This window comes from Dermacentor andersoni, chromosome 11, assembly GCF_023375885.2.
Source record: "Dermacentor andersoni chromosome 11, qqDerAnde1_hic_scaffold, whole genome shotgun sequence".
Taxonomy (NCBI): Eukaryota; Metazoa; Arthropoda; class Arachnida; order Ixodida; family Ixodidae; genus Dermacentor; species Dermacentor andersoni.
Genome location: NC_092824.1, coordinates 65,868,767 through 65,892,297, shown reverse-complemented (window position 1 = coordinate 65,892,297; position 23,531 = coordinate 65,868,767). Strand labels below are relative to the sequence as shown.

At 43.0% G+C, this 23,531-nt stretch overlaps 1 protein-coding gene across 2 annotated transcripts in view; it reads right to left on the bottom strand.

The window, feature by feature from the left end:
- LOC126518382 (KICSTOR complex protein SZT2-like) overlaps positions 1-23,531 on the bottom strand; it is a 256,520-nt gene that overhangs the window by 138,049 nt on the left and 94,940 nt on the right. For both annotated transcript variants that reach the window (XM_050168245.3, XM_055064554.2), the window contains 5 exons: positions 17,930-18,133; positions 15,958-16,084; positions 12,987-13,236; positions 8,307-9,064; positions 872-1,007 (listed from right to left, as the gene is read on the bottom strand). In XM_050168245.3, the coding sequence (XP_050024202.2) occupies positions 872-1,007; positions 8,307-9,064; positions 12,987-13,236; positions 15,958-16,084; positions 17,930-18,133 (1,475 nt within the window). The remainder of the gene's footprint in view (positions 1-871; positions 1,008-8,306; positions 9,065-12,986; positions 13,237-15,957; positions 16,085-17,929; positions 18,134-23,531) is intronic.

Here is a 23,531-nt window from a genome sequence, read left to right as displayed (position 1 = left end):
GCATGGCCTTTCTTAGTTGGTGGAGCAATTTGTCTGGTTAATTCCGATAATGAATAAGACTAGCCTATTAAGTAGGTGCAGGGTTCCCAGCAACTTACAACCTTCTTAGAGGAACGGCTCCTAGCCGCGCGAAACAGAGCAATAACAGGTCTGTGATGTCCTCAGATGTCCGGGGCCACAAGCGCCTTACACTGAAGGAAGCAGCACACCTTTATCCCTATCTGAAAAGACTGGATAACCCATGGAACTTCTTTTCACGGTTGGGTTAGGGGCTTGCAATTGTTCCCCTTGAATAAGGAATTCCTAATAAGGGCAATGGGGTCGCAATTGACTGCACGATTGTTCTTGTTTCTATTTTTCCAGTTTTTATATTTAGATGTAAAAAGAAAGCTGATGCTGCAAGAAGTCTCGGTTGTTTTTCAAAGTCTGGGTTCTTCTTTTCTTTTCTCTCGCTCCCTGCATATACCGAGATTCATGAGGTCGTGCTACCAGGCAGACCTCAAGAGCAAAATAAAAAAAAATTGTCACGAGGGCTTGCATGTGTGAAGATTTTGTGGCATATGAAGTTAGGCTAGAATTTCTCTCACTTGCCTCTGAAGCAACCTCATGCATTGTTTGAGACACATAGGCATTTAATGCGAACAGCGCTGGAACACTGCGTCTGGGAGTTTTGCCAAGCCGAGATGTTGTACTGCATTGTCTTCAAGAAAGTTGGCATTTCTTCTTGAAGCAGTTGCTATGTTGCTCTTAAATGTACTAGACAGTTTTGAAGTGGATGACAAAATGACTAGGAATCAATCAAGCCAACAAACAGGCAAGTCTGTTGGCAGCAATTCCTTTGTCACCCATCTGGCATTCATGACAAACTTACCTAAACACACCATACACAAAGCTTTTGGAGAAAGCCTTGCGCAGGCGTGAACAGTGCTTCCTTGCTGGAAAGCGGTCACTGCCAAGCTCAGAGTCATCCGACTTGGGCTCTGGCGAAATGGTCTTGTAAGGTGAGCCTGAAATAGATTTGAAAACATGCAATGCAGAAAAATACATATTGACCCTTTAACTACCCATCCTGAACTGTAATCATCCTAGCTGCTTGTACTAACGTCGCTAAAAGACGAACTTGTCCAGGCTGCAGCCTCTTCTGCTTTGCTTGCCAGAAACAAGCCAGGTCAACCAACTCAGTTCAAGCTGCGCATTTAATCTATTCGTCTAGCTATTATCTGTTTGAACAATCACAGTCGAGCCTTACATTTGTGCTGAGGGCAAGCCTCTTGTTTAGAGCAGGTGTATTTCATTCGGGTGAATATAACATGTAAACCGTACATGTAACACATTTTTTGAATCCGAATATAATGTATATACAAGAACTTTTATTCCTTTTTATGAGAGAACTTGGGAGGGTTGAAGGAGTACTGACACATATTTTTAAAACTGTGGAACCTCTACCACACAATTCTCAAACGTAAAAAGATGACACTTGGGAAGTGAAAAAGTTGGGAAACACTCATGAGGTTTCTCATATTATACAAAAGATGTCTCAAAATGCTGGACATGGGGTCACCAACATTGTGATGTCTCGATGTGGAGTAAAGTTTGCTGACGTCATATAACGGTAAGGCTAGTTACGCTAATGTTTTTTCATAAACATGTAACAGGAGTGCTGCATGCATGCAAAAATTGGCAAGAGGCGTCTGTTAAAATGCATGCAGCCCTGTTTGATGCACGCACTGCAGCAATGAATTCAGGCACTTGCTGTCCGTTACCCAACCAGTGAAGTCGTCAGGGGTATTCGGCTTTAGTTTGGTTTAGTTTAGTCTGGCTACACTGACATGTGGTAGCCATAGTGATTACAGGAATGAAATGATCCTGTGTATTGTCACATCACGATGCACCCACATCCTGGGTGTACTGAAATTGAAGCTGGTTAGTGGAAACGAGTATCATGGTAAACTATTAAAGGGGTCCTGAACCACCATTCGGGTTTGGAGAAAAAACATAGTCCGTGAATAGCATATGCCGCTGTGAACATCTAAGTCAAGTTTTGCAGTTGTGCACAGCGCACAGAGCTTGCAAGGGGAGTGTGAAGTCACCTTTCTCTCAAACATTCTCTTTTCAACAGATACCTGCTCCTCGCTCTTTTCTGGATGCTTTATTTCGTAATATAGCAGATTCCCATACATGCCTGTTATTGGCCAATACCTTACATCAATCAAGAAGGGTGCTTGGATCAGTGCGCTTATTCCTACTGTTACTGTGCATATTTATTGACGAAGTCTGATAAACAGGCTGAAGTAAACGAAAATATGCTTTCAAATTTCAATAATCATTACGTATTTCTTCCAGAAATACGTAAGAAATACGCTCAGCCGCGGCCGCCAGCGCAGGAATTAAAACTTGGACCACCCTACTTATTGGTTGGTGTTGTAGCCACTGGGCCCCGCAAATTTCAACTAGCCTCATGCCATGCAAAACTTAAGGTCAGACCACATGTATGCTTGCCAGTGGCTCTCCTGGCTGCCTGCTCCTGGTTAGACGCATTGGCAGACTAATTGATAGCGCTTCAAGATGCACAAGTTGGATGCGGCTGCTATCCATCGGTAAAGCTGGTGAAGGACAAAGCTGGTCCGCACCGTGTAGCACGGTCAAACTAGAGCATATGAGCCCGAGCATGCACTCAAGCCCTGTGGTGCACAAAGCAAACACTGCGCATATGCACTCCAGTTACATGTAGCTGTAGTCTGTCATGTAGCATAGATACCGCAGCCTTCACGGCATCTCCTGACGAGTCCACTGGCTAAGCGCACTTTGGCTCTCTGAGAACACCTGTGTTTGTCTTAAGTTTAGCGCCATAGGCACCAAAATCGGAAGTAGCGACGTCTACGTTAACATCCAAAATCAAACCTGAACTGCACACCATGGTGACGTTCAGTAGGTGGAGCGTTGTGGGCACGCCCTGTTCCTTCATAGCCTTCACAGTGCAAGGCATTGAAGGAGCAGAAGCACCACAAAGGGCATGTTTGATTGCCAATAACTCTGCCTCCACTAAATGCATTGAAGCTCTTTTTGCAGCAAAGTATTTCTGAAATAGCCTATTTTAACTTCAAATGCATTTCTTCACTTTGATAAAAAGTGGTTCAGACCACCTTAAGGAAGCTCTGGTGCTTGCCAGCATTTCTCTTCTTAGGTTTAGAAGGTATGGTCCCTCATTTAACTTTAAAAAAAATTACAAGACAGAATGTGTCAGTACTTCTTTAATCGAGGCACACACTTGCTAAATTTCAACATGTGCATGCATGTGTCCACACACACACACACACACAGAGAGAGAATTACAGAAAGGAGTGGTAAGGCATTCTTGGAAGTGCACAATACGTCAAACACAATCAAAGTGGGAAATGATGTAACATAATACATTTGATTAGCAATACATATAATTACATTGGTGCATTGGGCTAGACAAAAAAAGACAGACAATATACGTAAACTAAAGAACATTCTCTAAAGTTGGTTTGACATCAAAAGAGTCCAAAAAATATTCATGTCTTTGGCCTTTTGACCAATGACAGCAATGGTGCTAGGAAGGAGGCTCCAGTCGATGCAAGTTCTTGGGATAAAAAAGTGGCTATGTGCATTGGTATGACAAGACGGAACAGCTACGTTGTGTCTTTGGTAAATGCAAGAAGAAATGTACTGAGGGGGAGTAAGGAGAGAATCTCTCAAAACTGGATTATGAAAATATATTTTGTGGAAGAGGCATAAATGTGTGGATTTATGGCACAGTGATAAGGCTGGAAGATTAAGGGCGTTCTTCATAACCATGACAGAAGAGTCATGAGTGTAGTTTGGCAGAATAAAACGAGCGGAGCGATTCTGGATGAGTTCAAGGGTTAGACTAAGATCACTTTTGATTTGAGTCCCATATAGTGCATGCATATTCCATTTAGGTATTACCAGAGTTTTACGAGGGTTAGCTTCAGCGATGTGGGTGCAGATGAAAAATTACAACCTAAGTATCCTAGGGTGCGGTCAGAAATGTTAGCAGCCTTAGCAACATGCATTTTCCATGAGATATCCTTGGAATTGTGGATACTAAGACACTCATATGCATCAACAGATGAGAGGGCCGTGCCATTAAGATACTTGCACATGTTCGAGCTGTTAGGTAGATGGGATACATGCATGATTTTACATTTCATAGCATTAAGCTTCATGAACCAGTCACTGCCCCACTTTGACAAATATCAAGGTCATCTTGAAGGTTCTGGCTGTCAGTTGCGATAGTGAACACTGAAGCTTTTCATTGCCAATTTGAAGATGGATGTCTTGAAAATTGGCGCTAGCCTTAGGACTTCTACCAAGTAGATGTACCTTGTGGGGTTCTCATACACATGCTCTTGGGACAAAGGAACGACAACACAGTGGTGCAAACAACACAAGGGCATTTACTGCACCTTTCATAGATCAATGCCTGCTAGCCGAGTTGCTATCCACAAAACATGCCGATGGGCGCGCGACAAATCTAGAAGTCTAACTCACCGCGACCGGATAGCGAGCGAATATGTTCGCCCCATGCTGGATCCTAACACCTGGTCGTTCGCGTGCACGGTCACGTGAACGGTGGCGCGTTCGAAGGCGGCCACACGAGACGGTCTCGCAGAAGCATGGATCGGGGACGCGCGAGACGTCCGCCGCGCTCGCCGCCCCGCCGCCCAAGAGCGACCCTTATCTTTCCTGCACCCCCAAGTAACCCTGCCGTGAGGCGGCGCTAGCAGTGCAACACTCGTGCCATCTCTCGCAGTGCGCCTCAACCACTCTGATCATCGCGGGCGCCAGGCCACGCGGCGAAGCCGCACTGCAGAAGACAGGAGCTATGCGGGAAAACAAGATATCAGGGGACACGTGAGAGTAACGCATCCCCACAACCTTGAGCCCAGATGGTGCCAATTCCACAACTGCGAAGTGCGTGCCAAACTCTTAAAGGGATAATTAGTAGACGCTAGCCCACTAACTTGCACAGGCTGCACATTTGTCCGGAAAAATTATCATTTAGTACTGAATCCCTCCTTTCTAACAATCGGAGATGTCAATGAAATGCATATCGTAAGAAAGTAATTGAGTAAGCACGTAAAACAAATTCCTTAAAAAAATGATTCTTTCCTCAAACTATCTCCAACTGGTATGTTCTAGTTGCAGATGTAGTCGCATGTTTAACATGAGATTCATGATTACAAGCGATTTCCAACACTGAACTGTGATTTCCTATTGCACTAACAATCCATTTTACACCACACAACTTTTTTTTTTAAATTACATTGGTAAGTGTTCTTCCAAATATATTTTGCATTGCTTGGTTTGATCATTCCTATATGTTGTGTTACTTGTGTAGTTCATTGCTATATCAATACATACGTGCATCAGAGTGTGCTTTGGGAGCCTTCTATTTAACAGTCGATGTTAATTCGACCTTGATGGTAACGACGAAATTGATTGAATTGTCTGTCCGATCGAACTAAACAAATGCATAAAAAATGCCAAAACAGACCACTTACTCATTTGGCAATAATTCCCCGATTCTCGTACCCCTGTTACACAGCAAATCTAATGTCATTTACAACGAATGACATTTGTTCATATTGCCATTTGCTTGCCATCACACCGTAAAACGTAATGACATTAGTTGACAACAACATTTCGAAACGAATGAGTTTGCCAAACTCACTCGCATTCGTTTTGGAGCCTGGTGTGTATCCTGGACATCAGGAGCCTGCTGGTGAGCTTCGCAAGCAGTATATGCTTTTTTGTTTTTAACAAAAAACACTAACTATTGTTCTGTCAATTTTATTACCTAATTATTATTTTAATGACCTTTATGTGCATCACACTGCATAATTAAAGAAAGCTACTCTCAATCCAGCAATCAGACGGCACTCCGATTGAATTTACATAAATGCATGTGTGTGTTTTGCTATGGCATGCACTAACGATGTGGATGTTAGAGACCTACATGAACATCAGAGTGGCAATGACACACAACTGGTGTTCTCGTTCCTCTTCAGCAGAAGTAGCGGATGCACCCATCGTGCTTTCAGTCATGTTGATCTTTCGATTTGGCTTGACTCGACTTGGTTGGTAGTGTCGACAAGTTAGTGATCCAAAGCACGGTATGAAAGGGAGGATCACATATTAAAACGAAGTTTAGCTTACTGGAAAATAATAATTGGACAAAGGTGGGTTTGACGCTATTCTTGTCTATATTAGTTTTCACTGTGTGAGAGCGTGCGGCGATAATGATATTAACCTCAGCAAATGTCATTCGTTAGAAATCCCATTTGATTTACACTGTGACAGAGGTATAACGCTCCCCTGAGTGAAATGTGTCCGCACTTTCTATGTGCCCAAAGTAGAAAACTAACATAGAAATGACATGAAAGTTCCTAAATAAAGTAGAAATCTAATAACGCACCTGATCTTTTAGCAAGAACAGAGGCAAGGATCTCATGTGTTGAACAATGGTGGCGGGTGTTTTAAAGTCAGTTTTGCCGCACAGTCTTAAAAGTCATCTTTGCCGCAATACATTCATGTTATTCAGTAAAGCATACAAACTTCGCGAAGGTGGTTTTGGTTTTGTATTCGATTGCACCGGCGCAGGCAATTCTTGGCCCAATTTTCTTGAGGAAAAAAAAAGAAAAAAAAGACGAGCACCGGATTGGGTAAACACCGTAATCAGACATTGTGAGCTACTGTTATTTTTTGAAAATCTACCTAGGGCATATTGAAAATAGGCTATTTGACGGGAGATGACACGTGTTCAATGAATTTGCTGTCCCCTAAGCTCTTGCGAGACGAACGCTGCCACTGAAGGGGGCACTATTGGGGCCACCAAGGGGTCAGGCATGTGCGTGCTGAATGATCAAGTTCATATTACCTAGCGAAAGCCAACTTTAGCCAGGACCCTCGTTAGGGATTGAAGTAACCAAAAAAATCAAATCAACTGGAGTCGAATTAACGGAAGTCGACTGTATGCTTTTTTCGGTTGCGTGCACATGTTCTTTGTCATGTAGATCCTTTTCTTTAGTTGCAAAGCATATGCTACGTTACTGCAGAATTCTGTATTCATTGCTCACTCCCATTTACTGCCTGAAATGCACAAATAAATAAAACTTGGCTTCAATTCTCTGTTTTCTTATAAAGTGGAAACAATGTTGCATACAACGCTTTATCAACAAGCAATGCCTTCCTACCAAGCTACACTGAACCACAAGTGCTTTCGCATACATATGCGGTCAGCTGACTGAGAATGGTAGAACAAGTAATTCAGATGTTGTAAAGGAGCTAACAGAAGAGTTATAAGAACATTAACTGCTGAAAACAAAATTCCACTCGTGCAATGATAAAGGATATACCATATGATGTCTTCGTGGCATACAACATTGCATGTCTCTTTATAAAATCTTCTTCCATTAAAAAAAATATATATATATTTAGGTATGTTATTGGCCTTTTGACCAAATACAATTTTTATGAGCACTTTATTCCAGGAACTTCGGTTTCACTCTTAGTGCAGCACACAATCTGGCATAAAAGAAAACCTGGAAGTGTAGTCAACAACACAAACAGGAATTGACATGCACAGTGCTGTGTGTCTGCTCCTGTTCATCTTGTCTGCTGTATCATTTCCATTAAAGCACACCCACACTGACAAAGGACAACAGTTGCACGATTGACTGTGAATGGCAACAGATCGTGAATGGTCACCAAGGAGTGACTCACAGCGACCGATGGCAAACACAAGCTGCCTGTCACCCCACCGAACGGTCTTGAGATTGATGCCATTCATGACTGCTTTTACACTGAATGAGTGGGCTTGGGCCTTCTTGATTAAGTAGCATAATAGACAAGACAACACAGAAGATGATCTTCTTTACCTCAAGTATACAAAGCTTTGTGTGACCCGGATCAATGGGTCACATGCGAGTCTGCATTTTATCGTACACTCGCTCGCCTGTCACTTCTTTTCACTGATGCTGTTCTTATGCTTTCATAACCTACTTTGATGGTGAGATTGTACAAGTGCCTAGAAATTTGTGGTGGCATTGTCAGTCATGGCTTTGTAGTCCCTATCGCAAAAAAAGGAGCAGAAAGCTCACATCATCTCACATCTTTGTTCACATCAGTTAGCCTGACTGTGCCTGCAGTTGATGTGACTAAAGTTTTTTTTTTAAGAAAGCATCCAATCTCTCAATGCTTGAGATTGATAAGAATGATAACCCATAACACAGGCTGAGTGATGATACCAAGAGACTCACCTTCTGAGCCATCTGCCTTGTATTCCACCCAACCAGGTTCTGAGCCAGCCCGCATATTCTCTTCTGATCGGGTTGTCAGGTCAAGGTATGTGTCCTTCCACTGCCTCACACCGCCTTGGTAAACCAGTCGGCCAATCACAGCCGACACTGGCGCATCGTAGACGTACACCGGAAGACTCACAGACACCAGGCGCCGAGCGGCCGCTTTGGGTTCCTGCGATTTGGGAGATGTGCTGCCATCGTCGTCCCTCGCAACAGACGGGCACGGTGTCGAAGTCCTGCACTGACTTTGGCTGCCAAAGTCTGGCAAGTCAGCCGATCGTTGCCGTGGCAACAACTCATGCTTCTCGGCTCCGTGCGAAGACAGTGCTGGGTCAGAGTGTGAAGTCGCCAGCTGCCGAAAAGTTTGAGATTCTGCTGCATTGTACAAATCGCACACTTCGCCGGCAGCAGGATCCTCTGCGGCAGACGACGTGAGAGCATCGCGGTCACTACAGCTGACAGCGACTGGCTCGGACGATGACTCAGTCTTCAACACAGCATAGTCCTTAGGTACACCACTGGTACCGTGACTGCCATGACTGTGATGAACCTCTGCCTCCAGTGAAGCAATTTCATCGTCTGGGCACATCATGAGGCGCTGGAGGTTTTCAAACGTCGCAGGAATGAAGGTGAGAACCACGTGCGAAATGGGAGTGGTAGGGCTGCTTCCCGCAGTGCTGTTGGCACTTGAAAAGCTGGCCACGAAACAGCGCCAGCTGCAAAGGGAGAGACTGTGAAGGCACCCATCGCTCACAAGCAAAGCATTCTACGAACATGAAACAATGCACGCTAGTCATCGTTTTCCTCTTGCACTCAGTCTCTTAGCTAGGAATTAATGATGGCACCACTTCGGCAACTTTCATGATATTCAGTTTGGGATAACGTAGAACTATACCATTCTGTGTTTATTCCAAATCCACCATTAGCGCTTTGTAATTGGCCAAAATGGCCCATGTCCCCCCCATGTGAGCGAGGAATATCTTTATTTTATAGTGGGCGGGGCCCGAGCCATTTCTACTAATCACAGAGGGCTAATGGCGGATTTGTGATAAAAAGAGTGGAGTAGTTTTACTTTACGCTGGCCCTGCTCAGAGCAACAGACTGGAACCTGAGGTAAGAGAAACACAGTTGAGGGCAACAAAGGATTATGGTGCAATGGCACTAAGAAATGGGCGAGCATAGGTTAAGTTCGATTGGCTGCAGGCAAATAGCAAGTGAAGATCTCTTGGAGAAGCCTTTATCTTGCAGTGGACTTAGAGTAGACTGATGATGATGATCATGATGAACTGAGTCATCAGTACAGTGACATGTAGTTGCAAAGGCTGTCATTAATGGCTATCGATCTGCTTTGTCATTGTTTACTAGTGCATCAATGACACACAAAATATGCTGTAAAACAATTTATTTTCACCTATCCTTAATTTACATGAATTTTGCTATAGAAAAATGTCGCAAGATTTAAGGACACACAAAATTTTCAGGGACAACAGAATGCCACCATGTGTAGTGAAAGCTATGTTAAAAACTATGAATTTATTTCGCCAGCTGGTTTTGCTGGCTGTACCCTCTAAAATGTGGTGCGTTCGAGTTAGGCGACTGTGCAAGATTTCACTACGCCAGTCCTTTCAAATACTGTATGGGGAATATCTTGCCTTGCAGAGGAGAGCCAAACTTTGATGAGCCTGGAGGCATGCAGTGGCTTCATCAGTGAGGCAGTTAGACGCATTTTCAAAGTGAATAGCTCTCTTTGGCTCTTTTGGACGATATTGTGATAGATCGGCCGCACAAAAGTGGTAGAATTTGGGTGAGGAAAGGCGAGGAAATTACTGAAAGAAAGGGCGCATGCTCTCAAGCAATCGAGTTGCGAAGAGAGGCGAGGGGTAAAGTGGAGGAGAGGGGGATTGTTGCCAAGTGATTGGAAGTGGCAGGGAGGAGTAGGGGTTTGCACTGTTACTCATTAGCTAGCTCACTCGTTCATCCCGGGAAGACGAGGGAAAGGGCACATGTTCTCAGGCAAGCGAGTGGCGGCAAGGAAACTGGTGGGAGGAGGAGGGGAGGCTGTCGCTTGCTCTTTTGCTCATATTGCTGGCTGCCCAACAGTGACTAGCCCATCGTGGATGATACGGCAGACAAGAATCCATAGCGGATTCTTGCCTACAAGAAATACATCACAGAAGCAGGCGAGCGTTCCATCGAACAATGACGGCACTGACACCACACCAAGGAGAGCAAATGGCCACATTCTCTCTGCACGGCTGCCATAAAGAAACTCCAGCAATGCAAGGGAAGGTGCTGAAGGAAAGGGTGCATGGCTCTCGGGCAACCTAGTTGCAGGGATGGGTGGCAAGGAGGGGAGGGACTGTCGCTCGCTCGCTTGTTCATTCGTTAGGGCTATTTGCTTACATGGACAATCATTGTTGATGGTTTCCACGCAATTTTTTCATCTTTTCCATGCTTGAGCTGTGTCACAATTGTCTCAGCATAAAATAAAGTGCTAAAGGGCCCCTCACCAGGCCCCATAGCAAATTTTTGTTATACACTGGAAGTTGTTACGTGTCCTCTAGGGAGCGTTCTGCTGTAAAAAATTTCTACTCAGTTCATTAATAGCCGAGATAGAAATACTATTTCAGTGCCGCGAACCCATGATTTCAGGAGGCAAGCTCCACTACCAAGTGGGACACTCTTTCCACTTGCCCCGTCCAGCCTCCTCAAGCGAAATTCCTTCCCTGCATTCTCCCATACCGAGCCTCAAGGATCGCATGACACATACGTCACGGGCCCCGCCTTCATTTTTTTTTTTTTTACCCTCCGCACTTTCTCACGGCGCGGCACATTTCCACTGACAGCATCACGTGCAAGCTGTTGCAATTGTCTAGTTTTGCGCAGCGCACCATTTTGCGTGCTGTGCACGAGGACACCTGACTAGTGGTATAAGTCTGTGCTACATGAATAATGAGGCAGACACAAGTGGATCACAGAACATGATCTCGTGCAGGAACACGGTAGAAAATGACATAGTTTCAGTGTCTGTGCATGCGACTGCATGACATGGGAACAAGCAGACGAAACAGAAGTACATCTCTTGCTGCGGTGCGAAGTAAAACAAAACCATGCAGACATTCAGTTTGTGTGTTTTATTATTTCTCTAAGCTTTATTTCGTCTATTCAAGCAATATATTACACAAATAACAGATGTTGCCTTGAATAATTCTCGAAGTCACATGTCACCACGAGTGACATCACAGTGCGAACACGTGTGTGTAGGCGCACTAGCACGTGTACGTCCTCCTCCAGCTTGGAGTACAGCAGCCGCGAGGAGAAGTGAAAATGACCTAGGGTTTTAAATTTCAAGTTTTTTCCGTAGCACGTAGCGATGCAATACTCTGCAGATGCGATCATTACCGTGCAAGGTATTCTCTGCGCTTGTCAGCTCAAAATGGTCAGACCTGGTGAGAGGCCCTTTAACATATGCTTTAGAAGAGTTAACTGCAGGGCTAGCTGGCGATCTTGCATACCGAAAAGATTTTGCGCCAAAAAACAACACACACAAGAAAGACGACGACACCACGGGCGCTACTTCAACTGTTTAATGAGGGTGAAAGCACTCGACATATATAGCCCTCCAAAACACCGCGCATGCGTACAACGCATCATGGAGTACGAAGTTTTATCAGAGTAGGCGTGATAGAAACTTCAACTCAGCCTCGTAAAGAAAAACCGATGTATCACTAACACAGTTAGGACCCGCTTTCTTGATGTAGAAGGCTTCCAATATTTCACGCGATGTCTGATGCATGCCTCTACCCAAAATCCTCGCTTCGCGGAACCGTGGAAAACAATCGGTGCAAGCCCTGCAGTGATCCACAAGTCGCTCACCTTCATTATTCTTTATACCTTTTGCATGTCTTTGCAAAAAGACATGCAAAAAGAATGCAAAAGAGCTTCTGTGGCCCAACTGATCTGTACAGCACAAGCCTGAAATCGTGCACAAGAGGGAGAGGGAGATAAAGGCAAAGGAAATAGAAGCAGGTTAACCAAATTATATCTCTGGCTGGCTACTCTGTAATGGAGAAGGGGGAAAGGAATGCAAAATCGCATGGTTTAGTAGCCATGAATATGTGTAAAGTACCTGATTCAGTGAACAATTAGTGCCATGGCATTTTAGTGATTTACACTGTGTGGATTCCTCTGCCCACATGGAGCCTATTATTGTAATTTTCTCAAGCTCACCAGTGTACGTACAGAGAAATATTAAAGAAGCTTTTTTTTGATAAAATAAGGTACTACTACTACTACTACTGTGACTACAATTACATCTTCTTTCTCTAATACTACTGCTAATATTATTGTGCTACTACCACCATTCGCTTTTACTCCTACTGCTTGTAGTCCTACTGCTACAAATACTACTAATACTGCCGCTACTATTATTCCTGATCCTGCTGCTACTACTACCTCTTCCTCCTCCCACTGCTAGTACTACTTGCACTTATCTCAAGCCAGAAAGCCCACAACAAGGCAGAGCAATAAGGGAGAGCAATAAGGGAGAGATGAGAGGATAACATAAAAAATAAATGCGAACAAGGAACAAATTCACAAAAACAAAAGGGGAAAAAGAAAAGAAAGAAAGCTACTCACGAGACAGGAGTTCCCTGCACAGGGGGCACAGCAAATGGCACGGTGTAGGCATGCTGGTCGCGTGGGCGGTTGTGAATCTCATTCGGCAGCAGCGCTTGTTCCTCAAGCCCAAGTGGCACTTCGCGGTCATGTATTGCATGCAGGTTGTCCAGCAGCTGCTCGTAGAGGAGGTCATTGGGCTGAGGACGTGGACGCCCCTCACAGTCCACAGGGTGGTTGTTCACACCGTCCCCGCCAAGGGGCCTCAGCTCTGCAAGCACAACCCATGTCAAATGAGACCAGGTTTTGTGAAAAGCTGTGGTGTGTGACCGTGTTAGTAACACATGCATATGACAGCAGGCAACGGAAGCAGAACCTTTCTAGCAGCAGTGACCTTTCGAGGGTCACTGCTGTACGTGCACCGCCAGCATAAATTGAAGCAGAAACAGGGAATAGCCGATCAGAATGCCTATTTGGACTAGTAACATGAAAATATGACATGTAATTTCCCTGCAGCTGGTTTCTAAGCGTGGAGTGGTCCCAAGTGAATGTTTAGGAGCCTAAAAAGTAAGCCACTGTTACAAGTGAAGGTGAACCTGAAAATAAAAGAATGCACTGGAGCAGCTTCAGAATTGCTTGCGTCTGAATTGGTACCGTTAGTACAGTACACTCCACTTCAAGAGAAGACACCTAATTAGCATTCAAACGAACATGACTTTCACATGTCAACTACAAAAGAACAAGAAATTCCAGCAGAACCCACCTCATGATGAATGTCAGCATTAGTGCAATTAGCATTAATGCAATGTAGCGACGCACTGTATTGACACCACAGATGCATGAAGTGGCAATCTCACTGCCAACCACAATGCCAAATGGTATGGATGATATCACGACCCCAGCTAAAACCCCACAGTATCTTTATTATTTTGGCTGAAACTCTGCTGCAATGCCGATCAAGCATTCGATAAGGAGGTCTCTGTTGTGCATGGGGCACTGTGCTGTGTAAGGATACATACTAGGCTTGTTGGAATATTTGAAACCTTTTAATATTCGATAGAATTTGAAACGAATGAGTATATGAATATGCATATTTCTCTGTGTATAAGTTGCACCCCCTAATTACAACACCCCAGAAAGAAAAAAAAAATTAACATGTATAACTCCAGGACAATAATTGCTTACAACACTCGATTTCTTTTTAAAAAAGAACAGACTCCATTCATCGTTGCACAAACCGTCCACGTCATATCTTCAGCTAGCTGCTCTGCTCCCCATGTCTTCGGCGCCATTGATGGCGGCGAACTTTGCCTTAAAGGTGGTTCTATGGCAGTGCAAGACACATTGCAGTGAAATCACATCTCGAGGCAAAACATGCACTGTTATGAAGCCACGCCTGAAATTGAATTTCGCATGTAACCCGCAACCTGATTTTACTGTCAAAAAAAAAAAAGAAATTTCGTTTGCGCCCTTCTTGCAGAACAGAACGTTTAAGCTCGCATGTAGACAGAAAGTATCAAGCTGAATTTTCGCAACACAGCATAAACTGCAGGCATCATGCAGTCAAGGTCTCACTTCGCAGCATTGCAACAATGCACAACAGGCGAACACAAGATGCTTCTGCAGCCTCAACCACCATGTAGACTGAAGCACAGTCTGTAAATGTCTCCAGTCTCCAGCTTCATGGAAAGTCTGTAAACAAACTTTCCATGAAGCTGGAGTTTTCTTGCATTTTTGCATGAAAATATCTCAATAACGGCACTTTGAAAATAAATTGGCTAGATGAACTTTTCTTTTTTAAATAAGTAACAAACGAGCTTCCTTAGATTTTTCAACATCTGGTACTTATGTGAAGGTTTTATGCATGTCCCACAACTATCCGAACTATTCGCTACAAAATTATTCAACACTAATTACTATTTGCTTCGACTTCACCTCACAAAAAATTTATATTTGCACTAGCTTTTGTGGGGTATTTGCATACCCACCCCTATTTGCACAAAGGGTATGCAAATACCCTCCACAATGGGTGTTTGCATACCACTTGTGGCACCTTACAACACTCATTCTGGGGAATTGGCCAAAGATGGGCACCTACCAATCTTAAATTCCCTGATATTGTTTATAATATTGAACAAAAGAGCCACCTTTGTGTTAACAGTGGTAGAAGGTTAAAAGAAATATGCTTGCATTAGAATTCTCTATTAATGATATTAGTGCCCCAGGACTATTACAAGGGTTGAATAAACCTCCACGCAGGTAACCAAAGCAACTATGGAGGCTTTGTGGGATAGCTGGTCTTGAGACACTACTGACAGATGACTTACAGACATTTTGAGGGCAGGAACAACCAAAACGGCTGTTGCCATAAATGAGCATTTAGCATAGCATGAAGTGGCAGCGTGCAACATGCAAAGAAACAATGCAACAAGGTCGCATTCATGCCCAGTCCAGATCAAGCACGATCAAAATTTGTAGCAGCTTCTGCAAAAATAACTAAAGGTTTTCAAGACTTTCGAAGCACAGAAAAAAGCGCCATGATGCTCAACAGCTTGAAAAAAGCACTCCATTACAACCAACAAACGTTTGTTTACTTGCATATGGAACAAAAAAGAAAAGAAAAGAAGAAAGGTATTCACTAAGCCTTTTCCATGTAAACCATCACCAGCTCACCCAAACAAGATGGCTCCTTACCAAAGAGATGCTAAATGGGTTGGGTTGGACTGGCCCTTGGGTTGCATAAGCGCCTTGGTCAAATATGCAAATAAAGTCCACTAAGCTTAGCCAAAAGCAAAATTCTAGGGTTCCAAATCGTTCTGTGAAACATAAGGCCTTTTAAAGGCCTTGAAAATGGCAGTTTCACATCTAAGAATTTTTAAAGGGTTTCGAGGACCACTACAAACCCTGCTTGATGATGCTGTTTTGGCACTGGGCAAGGTTACTTCAGGGCTCAAGTTGTGCCCACAAAATGAGGGATAAAGCGAACTCTGACCTTGGATGAAGGTGGAGAAGAGGATCTCGGTCTGCTGGCATTTGGACAGCAACTTCATGATGCTAAATGGAAATGGCACCACACTCACGGCTGGCTCTGGTGCCACCGATTGGAGCAGGGGCATATTCTGCAAGATTAACAGAGAGGCATGAAGGCAAGGTGCTCAGCTGGTCAGGTGTAAGCAAGGCAAGAGGTAAAAGCGCCATCATCATAATCCTCCTATTTTAGTGCACAACAGGGGAACTAGGGGTGTGCGAATATTCGAAACCTTTGAATAACAAATTGAATAGTGTCCTAACCAATTCGGTCTTTGAATCAAAACAGCCACCATTCTTAATGGAGGCAAAAGGCGAAGCGCATCAGAAACACGACAAAAGAAGAACACAGACAACACACATGTTTGAATGCCGTGTTATTATTTTTTTTTTTCCTGTTTTTGATGCGCTACGCCTTTTGCCTCCATCAGGATATAGCACCAACAAGCCCAATGTGCAACTTTAGACAATTCTTAAACATGAATATTTTTCTAATATTTTGGGATGCCAAATGCATGCAATCAAACATAAAATTGGAGCAAAAGTCTAATAAATTTCATCCTTGCAGACATAGTATAGGAAAACATAAGAACTCGCGTTGTACTGGAACAAGCTACGTCCCTCAGGGGGCCAGACTTATCAGCAATCATATGCAATCTCCTATGAGTCCTAGGTACGCAAACCAACTGCTTATTTGTTTATAATGATCCATTTGTGCTTTTAATAAACACCGCTTCATAATGTGCAATGTAATGGCACAAACTTGATAATGTTACGAATACAGTAACCCAAGTGAACATCACTTTATATTAATTGTGAAAATGGCTGTTCATTACTCAAAGGCTATTTGAAAAGTATTCAACATTCGATTAGATTTGATTTACTTCTGGCCCTATTCAATTCAACCAAAAAGATTACTATTTGCACACTCCTAAACAAAATAAATTCAAAACGTAAATTAGAAATAGCATAGGGCCACTAAAGAGAACCTCCAGCTTTTACAACTAGAACTTTTTTTTATTTTGTCAGAAGAAAGGTATTTCATTTGCACTTAAAAAGTGTTTCTTGATGTTTTGAGACCATGGCAAAACATTTTCATGCCTCATACTGCTGCAGCATGGAAGTTACAGACGTGTTACAAAACCCCAACACTCTGCATGAGGTACATAAGCAGGTCTTTCTATCTAATTTACTATCATTGTATCTATTTTGACTTGGAATGAACACCATCTGTCAGCTTGTGCAAATGTCGGTATCACGGATGTGACGCTTACAATTTCGGCACATAAACGAATGCAGGCAGGCTGGTGTCTAGAAACATTCGTTCTCATTGTCTAACTGGAAAAAAATTCACCGACAATTACAATACTCTCTAATGAGAAATTTGAACACAGCTCTATACGTGTTTTCATTTCACAATATATTGGTAGACAATCGGTCTCATGTGGCACATTGAAAACACAGCAATGTGTGGCGTCACTGCCCCCCTAATCTGGAGATTGCGAGAGCCAGCGCGTGGGGCCAGCGCGTGGGTGACATAGGGGCGCAATTCACAAATACCGCCACCACCAAACCTCCCAGACAATGCCTGCTACTCTGGTGCCATCTTGTAGCCCCCACTGGCGCACTATGCTCTCCTTTTCACGCTTTCGCCCTACCCTCTTCCACTTTCTGCCTCATGGTTCAGTAACATACTCCTCTCCGCTTTCCTCCTCATGCCTCTTCGATCGTCATTTTTTCATTCCCCGCTGTGCGCCACATTCATTCTCATCTTTCGTGATGTTCGTTCGCTCGGTTATGCCGGGAATGCCGCCACTCGCCGCAGGAATGGATGCCTAAGAGCAGCGCTCTATATGCGTGCAGAACCCAACTTTATGAGCAATATTTGGCCATGCACAAACTCGTTTTCAGGTTTCTTCCCATATCCTTGCACGCACCTGTGCCAGTGTGATGTCAGGTGTGGACCGGGACACAAATGACGGCTGGACTCCGGCAAGGGCAGGCGTGACTGGTGGTGTCGGTGGCGGTGGGCATTGCGAGTGTGCGCTCACCAGGCATGCCATCTCTGGCTTGAGGCAGCTCAGGCTCAGGTGCTCTAACGTGATGAGTGATGAGAGGCACTCGAAGTCCATTTCAAAGAGCTGGGCCACAAAAAAAAAAAAGAAAAAAAGGCAACACTGAGATAAATTTTCGATTGACAGATTAGTTGACTGATTGATTCGTTCGTTCGTTTGTCCGTTCGTTTTCATTCATTCATTCATTCATTCATTTTAACCTCAAAAAGCACTACTGTGGCTCTGAGGAACAGGAAAAGTTCTTTACAGTACATTCTAGAAAGGTCCCCTCCACGTATGCTGGGCCCAGTCACATGTCGTCTAGGAATGGAGACGCACCTCTTCTGTATACCTGTATATAATCTTTTTTCCCTGTCCGCAGCACATTTTCTTTAGTACTATGCTTGGCCACAAGATCTGGCACGAAGAATTCTTGGCAAGGGAAGCAAAGTGACTGAGTATGCAGTGCTGAGGGGAGAAAAGATAGGTAGATACTGCTTTGACGGCCGCAGACCAATGTAAACTGGCACTTTGTTACTGCAAAGCTTTTTGTTGTAACATATCCACTTAGAAGCTAGAAGGAAGTTCATGTTTATGGCTGGGTGGAGCATATGCAGAGTGGGCCCTTCTGGAACGTACTGTAAAGAACCTTTCTTGCGAAGGATGCAGTACTGTGGTGCCTCGAATCAATTTTGACCAGCTGCAGTTGTTCACAACATAATCTTAATCTAAAAACGCAAGCGTTTTTTTTTTTTTTTCATTCCACCGCCTTCCCTTGGAATATGGCCACCACAGCGGGGTATATAATCCACGACGTCATGGTCAGTAGCAGAATGCCACAGTCACCAAGATACTGCAGCAGGTAGAAATTGAGAAAAATGAAATAAAACGCTCAACCCTCGCACATAGAGGTAAGCGACCCTCACCTTGAATTCCGAGCTTCTTTCTTGCCTAAACCAGCTAAGAAGTTTCTCTTACGTTTTATTGGTCCCTACTGGTGTGGACCCTACAGTTACAGAACAAACCTTAACCTCCCTGCCTTTCCTGTCTTGTATTTCTCTCTCTCTCTGTTTCCTGTGAATAGCCATACCATTCCTATCGAAGTTCCTACAGATCGCTGTTGCCGTGGTTTCAAATAAGTGGCTTGAGATGAAACACATGTACAATCTCGAAACCACCCTCACACGGCAAAGTAGTTTTTGCTGTTCTTTGGGGTATTATGCTAGCAAGATTACAACATTGCAAGCAACAAAGAACATCAAAAGTTCCACCACATATTACTTCCAGAATAATCATATAAGGAAGGGAGGGGGAAGCCCTTGACTATGGACCCTTTAATACACAGGGAAACACTTAAGTTGAAGAATTTATCTTTGCATTTGTTCATTTATTCATGTCACTACACTCACTCAAATAGCATTATGCTATAAAGAGAAATACAATGATTTTAGAGACTTTCAGCAACGGAGCAAAGCTACATACATACACATATAAAGGATATTAAGGTGACTGAGAACTACTTTTTAAGAAACCCCTTTTCTATGTCCCAACAGAAAATGTATCGTCAAATGAACTCAGATCCATAGCAGTTACTTCACAATGCATGTGACATAAAAAAAGTGATGGAACATAATTTTTAGATCAGCAAACTTAGTTTTTACTGAGCACGGGTGCTGGCAACAAGGATAAGAGAGCAATGATGATAGCATGTAGTAAAATCTGACGAATGGGAGGTGACTGGGGTTTTAGTAAAAGGAAATTGCTTTTTGTTTTAGCTATGCAGGCATGAACACAGAAGATGCTTGCATGTAACATGTAGGAATGGGCTTCAAAAATGTTAGTACGAGCGTCCACGAGATCAACTAAAGACAGAAGAACAAAGTTTGGCGAATTCATAAACATTCCACTATTCCCTTGCAACCCACCATGGTTGCTCAGTGGCTATTGTGTTAGGCTGCTGAGCACGAAGTCACGGGATCGAATCCCGGCCACGGCGGCTGCATTTTGATGGGGGAAAAATGCGAAAACACCCATTTGCTTAGATTTAGGTGCACGTTAAAGAACCCCAGGTTATCGAAATATCCAGAGTCCACCACTACGGCGTGCCTCATAATCAGAAAGTGGTTTTCGCACGTAAAACCCCATAATTTAATTTTATTCCCTTGCAGGTTTCCGCAGAACTATTACGTCAAACTCTTGCCTTTGCTTCGAGTTGTTGACAAATTCGACTTCGCCCTGCCCTCTGTTAGCCGCCTGGTTAGCTCAGATGGTAGAGCAGCTGCCCCAGAAAGGCGGTGGTCCCGTGTTTGAGCCCCGGACCAGGACAAATTTTTCTTCAACTGCAAGACTTTTCTTTTGAGGAACCCATATGCGTTTCCTTTGTAGCAAATGCTACGATTGGGTGAATGCCTCATTTTCTCTTAATTCCCGCTATTCCCATGTTGGTTGAATAATCCCATTGGCATTGCATGAGGACATGGGCATCGGAATCCCCTCTAGCATTTTAAGTAAAAAAAAGTTCATGGTTGGCAGAGCGAACCGTGACAGCTGCACCAAGTCATAGCCATTGCAATTTTTTGTTAATGCAGCTTTACCTGTGCACCTGGTGCCATCATGATGAGTGTCCAATTAGATCAAGCCAAAACTAAACTTGACCAAATACACTAATGGCTGCCAGGCATACCACCCTACTGTTTGTAACTACATCAAGCTGGTCAACAGTGAAGCCAAGGAAAGCATATGAGAAATCGAAAATGTTACATTGTGAGTGAGGGTTAATACTGCTATAAGCTAGTTATTCTTAATAAAGTAAAAGAAAGAAACCAAAGAGAAAAAAGATGAGTTGCCATCAGTGGAAACTGAACCCACAACCTCTGCATAATGCATGCAGTGCTCCACCAACTGAGCTATGGCAGGCACTGTCATCCCATCTACTTTCTTTGGCACCTATGCCAAGGTATTAATTGTTCCTGTCTAATCCAGACAGGAAGACAGCTGTGTGGATTAGAGAGCAAACATGAGTAGCCAATATTCTAGTTGAGAAGAGGAGGATGAAATCGAGTGGGGCAGGCCATGTAATGCATAAGGCAGATAACCGGGAATCTATTAAAAGTTACAGAATCGGTGCCAAGAGAGGGGAAGTGCAGTAGAGGATAGCTGAGAACTAGGTGGTGTGATTAAATTAGAAAAATTTGCAGGCATAAAATGGAGATAATTGGCAGATTGCCGGAAGAGGCCTTTGTCCTGCAGAGCACATAAAATAATGATGATGACGACAATGATGACTAAAGTTAGACCTGCCCGTTGGCTTAGTATGCGCTTGCTGTTAAAGATTGAAACCCTCAGTCCCCGATTCTTGTCACTGAATAACTAGGGATCATATTTCGTCAATATGGCAATAGTATGCAAGAGTGACTGCTGTGACTGGTCAATGTCTACCATGCATTCTCACGAATGTCAAAACCTGTTGTGGATTTTTTTTTTTTTTTCGATAATGAAGATCATAAAATTTGCACAGCAACAATGAAACAAAACAGAAAGAACGCCAGGCATATTGTCATGTGTTGTTGTTTTACTTTTTAGTAGCGTTTCTTTTCACTGGATTAGCATCATTACCAAGTTGTTGGCCAGTACAAGACATACCTACAGTACTTGCAATTTCTTTATTGTTGCCACTAATTTTATGATGAAGGACGTATGTCTGATCACACTTTGTGTGTGTTGCAAATAATATTGTACATTCACGAATGTACATGAGTGCCAGTGATCTATCTGGAATGTACGGCAAGACATGTATAAATAGCGAACGAACACAACCTGTGAGAACAGATTACATTTCGACAACCGACAACGTAACTCGCCTCTATCATTGTGATTAGGGTGGCACTTGCCTTTCTGGGCACAAGTTTAGCCAAAAAGAGAGCAGATTTTTAAACTGCAATTTGGTCACATGTGTCTGGTTCTTCATCATCACTAGAACATGACAATATGGCTAATGTGCACTAGTTGCTGCAATATGGTCAAATAGTGAGTGCATCAATGACCCAATATTTAAGCAAAGCACGAGCACAGCTTATGACTATGGCTACAAGGTAACTAAAAGAGCACTAAACACCAAATCAGTTTAGACTGGTAGATAATCCTTTCAAAAATTATTATGAATTTCTTTGGCAAAATGAAAGTGTTAACTATTAGCAGATATGGTGAAGAAAGAATACTTAGTGCAAAAAAGGGAAAGAGGGGGGGGGGGGGGGGGGACAATGACAAGATTATACACAAGCAGTCTCATTGCTCCTATCTTTCCTCTGGGGCTAAAAATACTTGCTATCATGGATTACTGACTTGCCCATAGGTACAGCCTGTTAAAATGATGGTGGACAAGGCTTTCCATTTCGAATTTCGCTCCTTAATCATGGCACCAATGATATCAGTTCAAGAATACATATTTTTATTATTCATAAGTAAATCACTCATATATTCATTATAATTCATTCAGCATTATAATAATTCAGCATTATTTTAGGGAAGGCACATTGCAAAGGATACAAAAAAAAAATCATCAGCCCTTCCACTCTGTGAAGGATGAGTAGCAAAGCTGTGGTGTGTTTTACCTCAATCAATGCATCCATGTATATAGAGGTGTTGTTATTATTATCATTATTATTATTATTGATGGACACAGACAACGAATACATTTTTTGACTCTGGAGTGATTTATTCTTATTTTTTTATGAAGTAGTGATGTGTGCAAGTACCACCGCAAGGCAGACGAGAATTCCACAATATTTACATCTTCACTGTGAACTACACAATTATGAAAAGTACATGAAACTCAGCGTAATGTTTGAGTCACCTTAGTGGCTAATTGTCATGTAATCTGTTTCGGGATAGTTTCGATAAAACAAGAATTAAAGCCGTTTTCTGTAACCATTCTCCCTCCACAGGTGGCCATGTATTATTGACAGCAGATGTGAATTTTGTAACGTTTACAACTTCACTGCGAACTAATTATGACAAGTAAATGAAACTTGGCGTAATGACGGAGTTGTCTTAGCAGCCAATTTTAGTATAATTTTTTTCCAATATACCTACATTAGATTAAGAGTTCCAGAGCATTCGCGAGAAATCGGAGACGAAAATTTTTTCGTGTCGACGCAACACGTAGACGAACAGACATCGACTACTGCCAGAGGGTAGCTATATACAGTTTCACTGTAAAAAGATATAGACAATTATACACTATGAAGCAAAAAAGGCTCAGGACTCTAAATGGCATTAGGAAAAATAACCATGGCAGAAGCATATCATATAACAACACAATGGTGCCAAGAGTTTGAAAGCAAAGACAGTATGGCAGTAGTAGTATGAAAGATTTTAAAAAAAGAAAGAAATTGAGTCAAAAACAGTAAATGAGGTACAAATCTGCAGTTAACAAAAGCAGCAAGTATAAATACAAGCACTGCAACTATCTGAATGAAGGAACAAG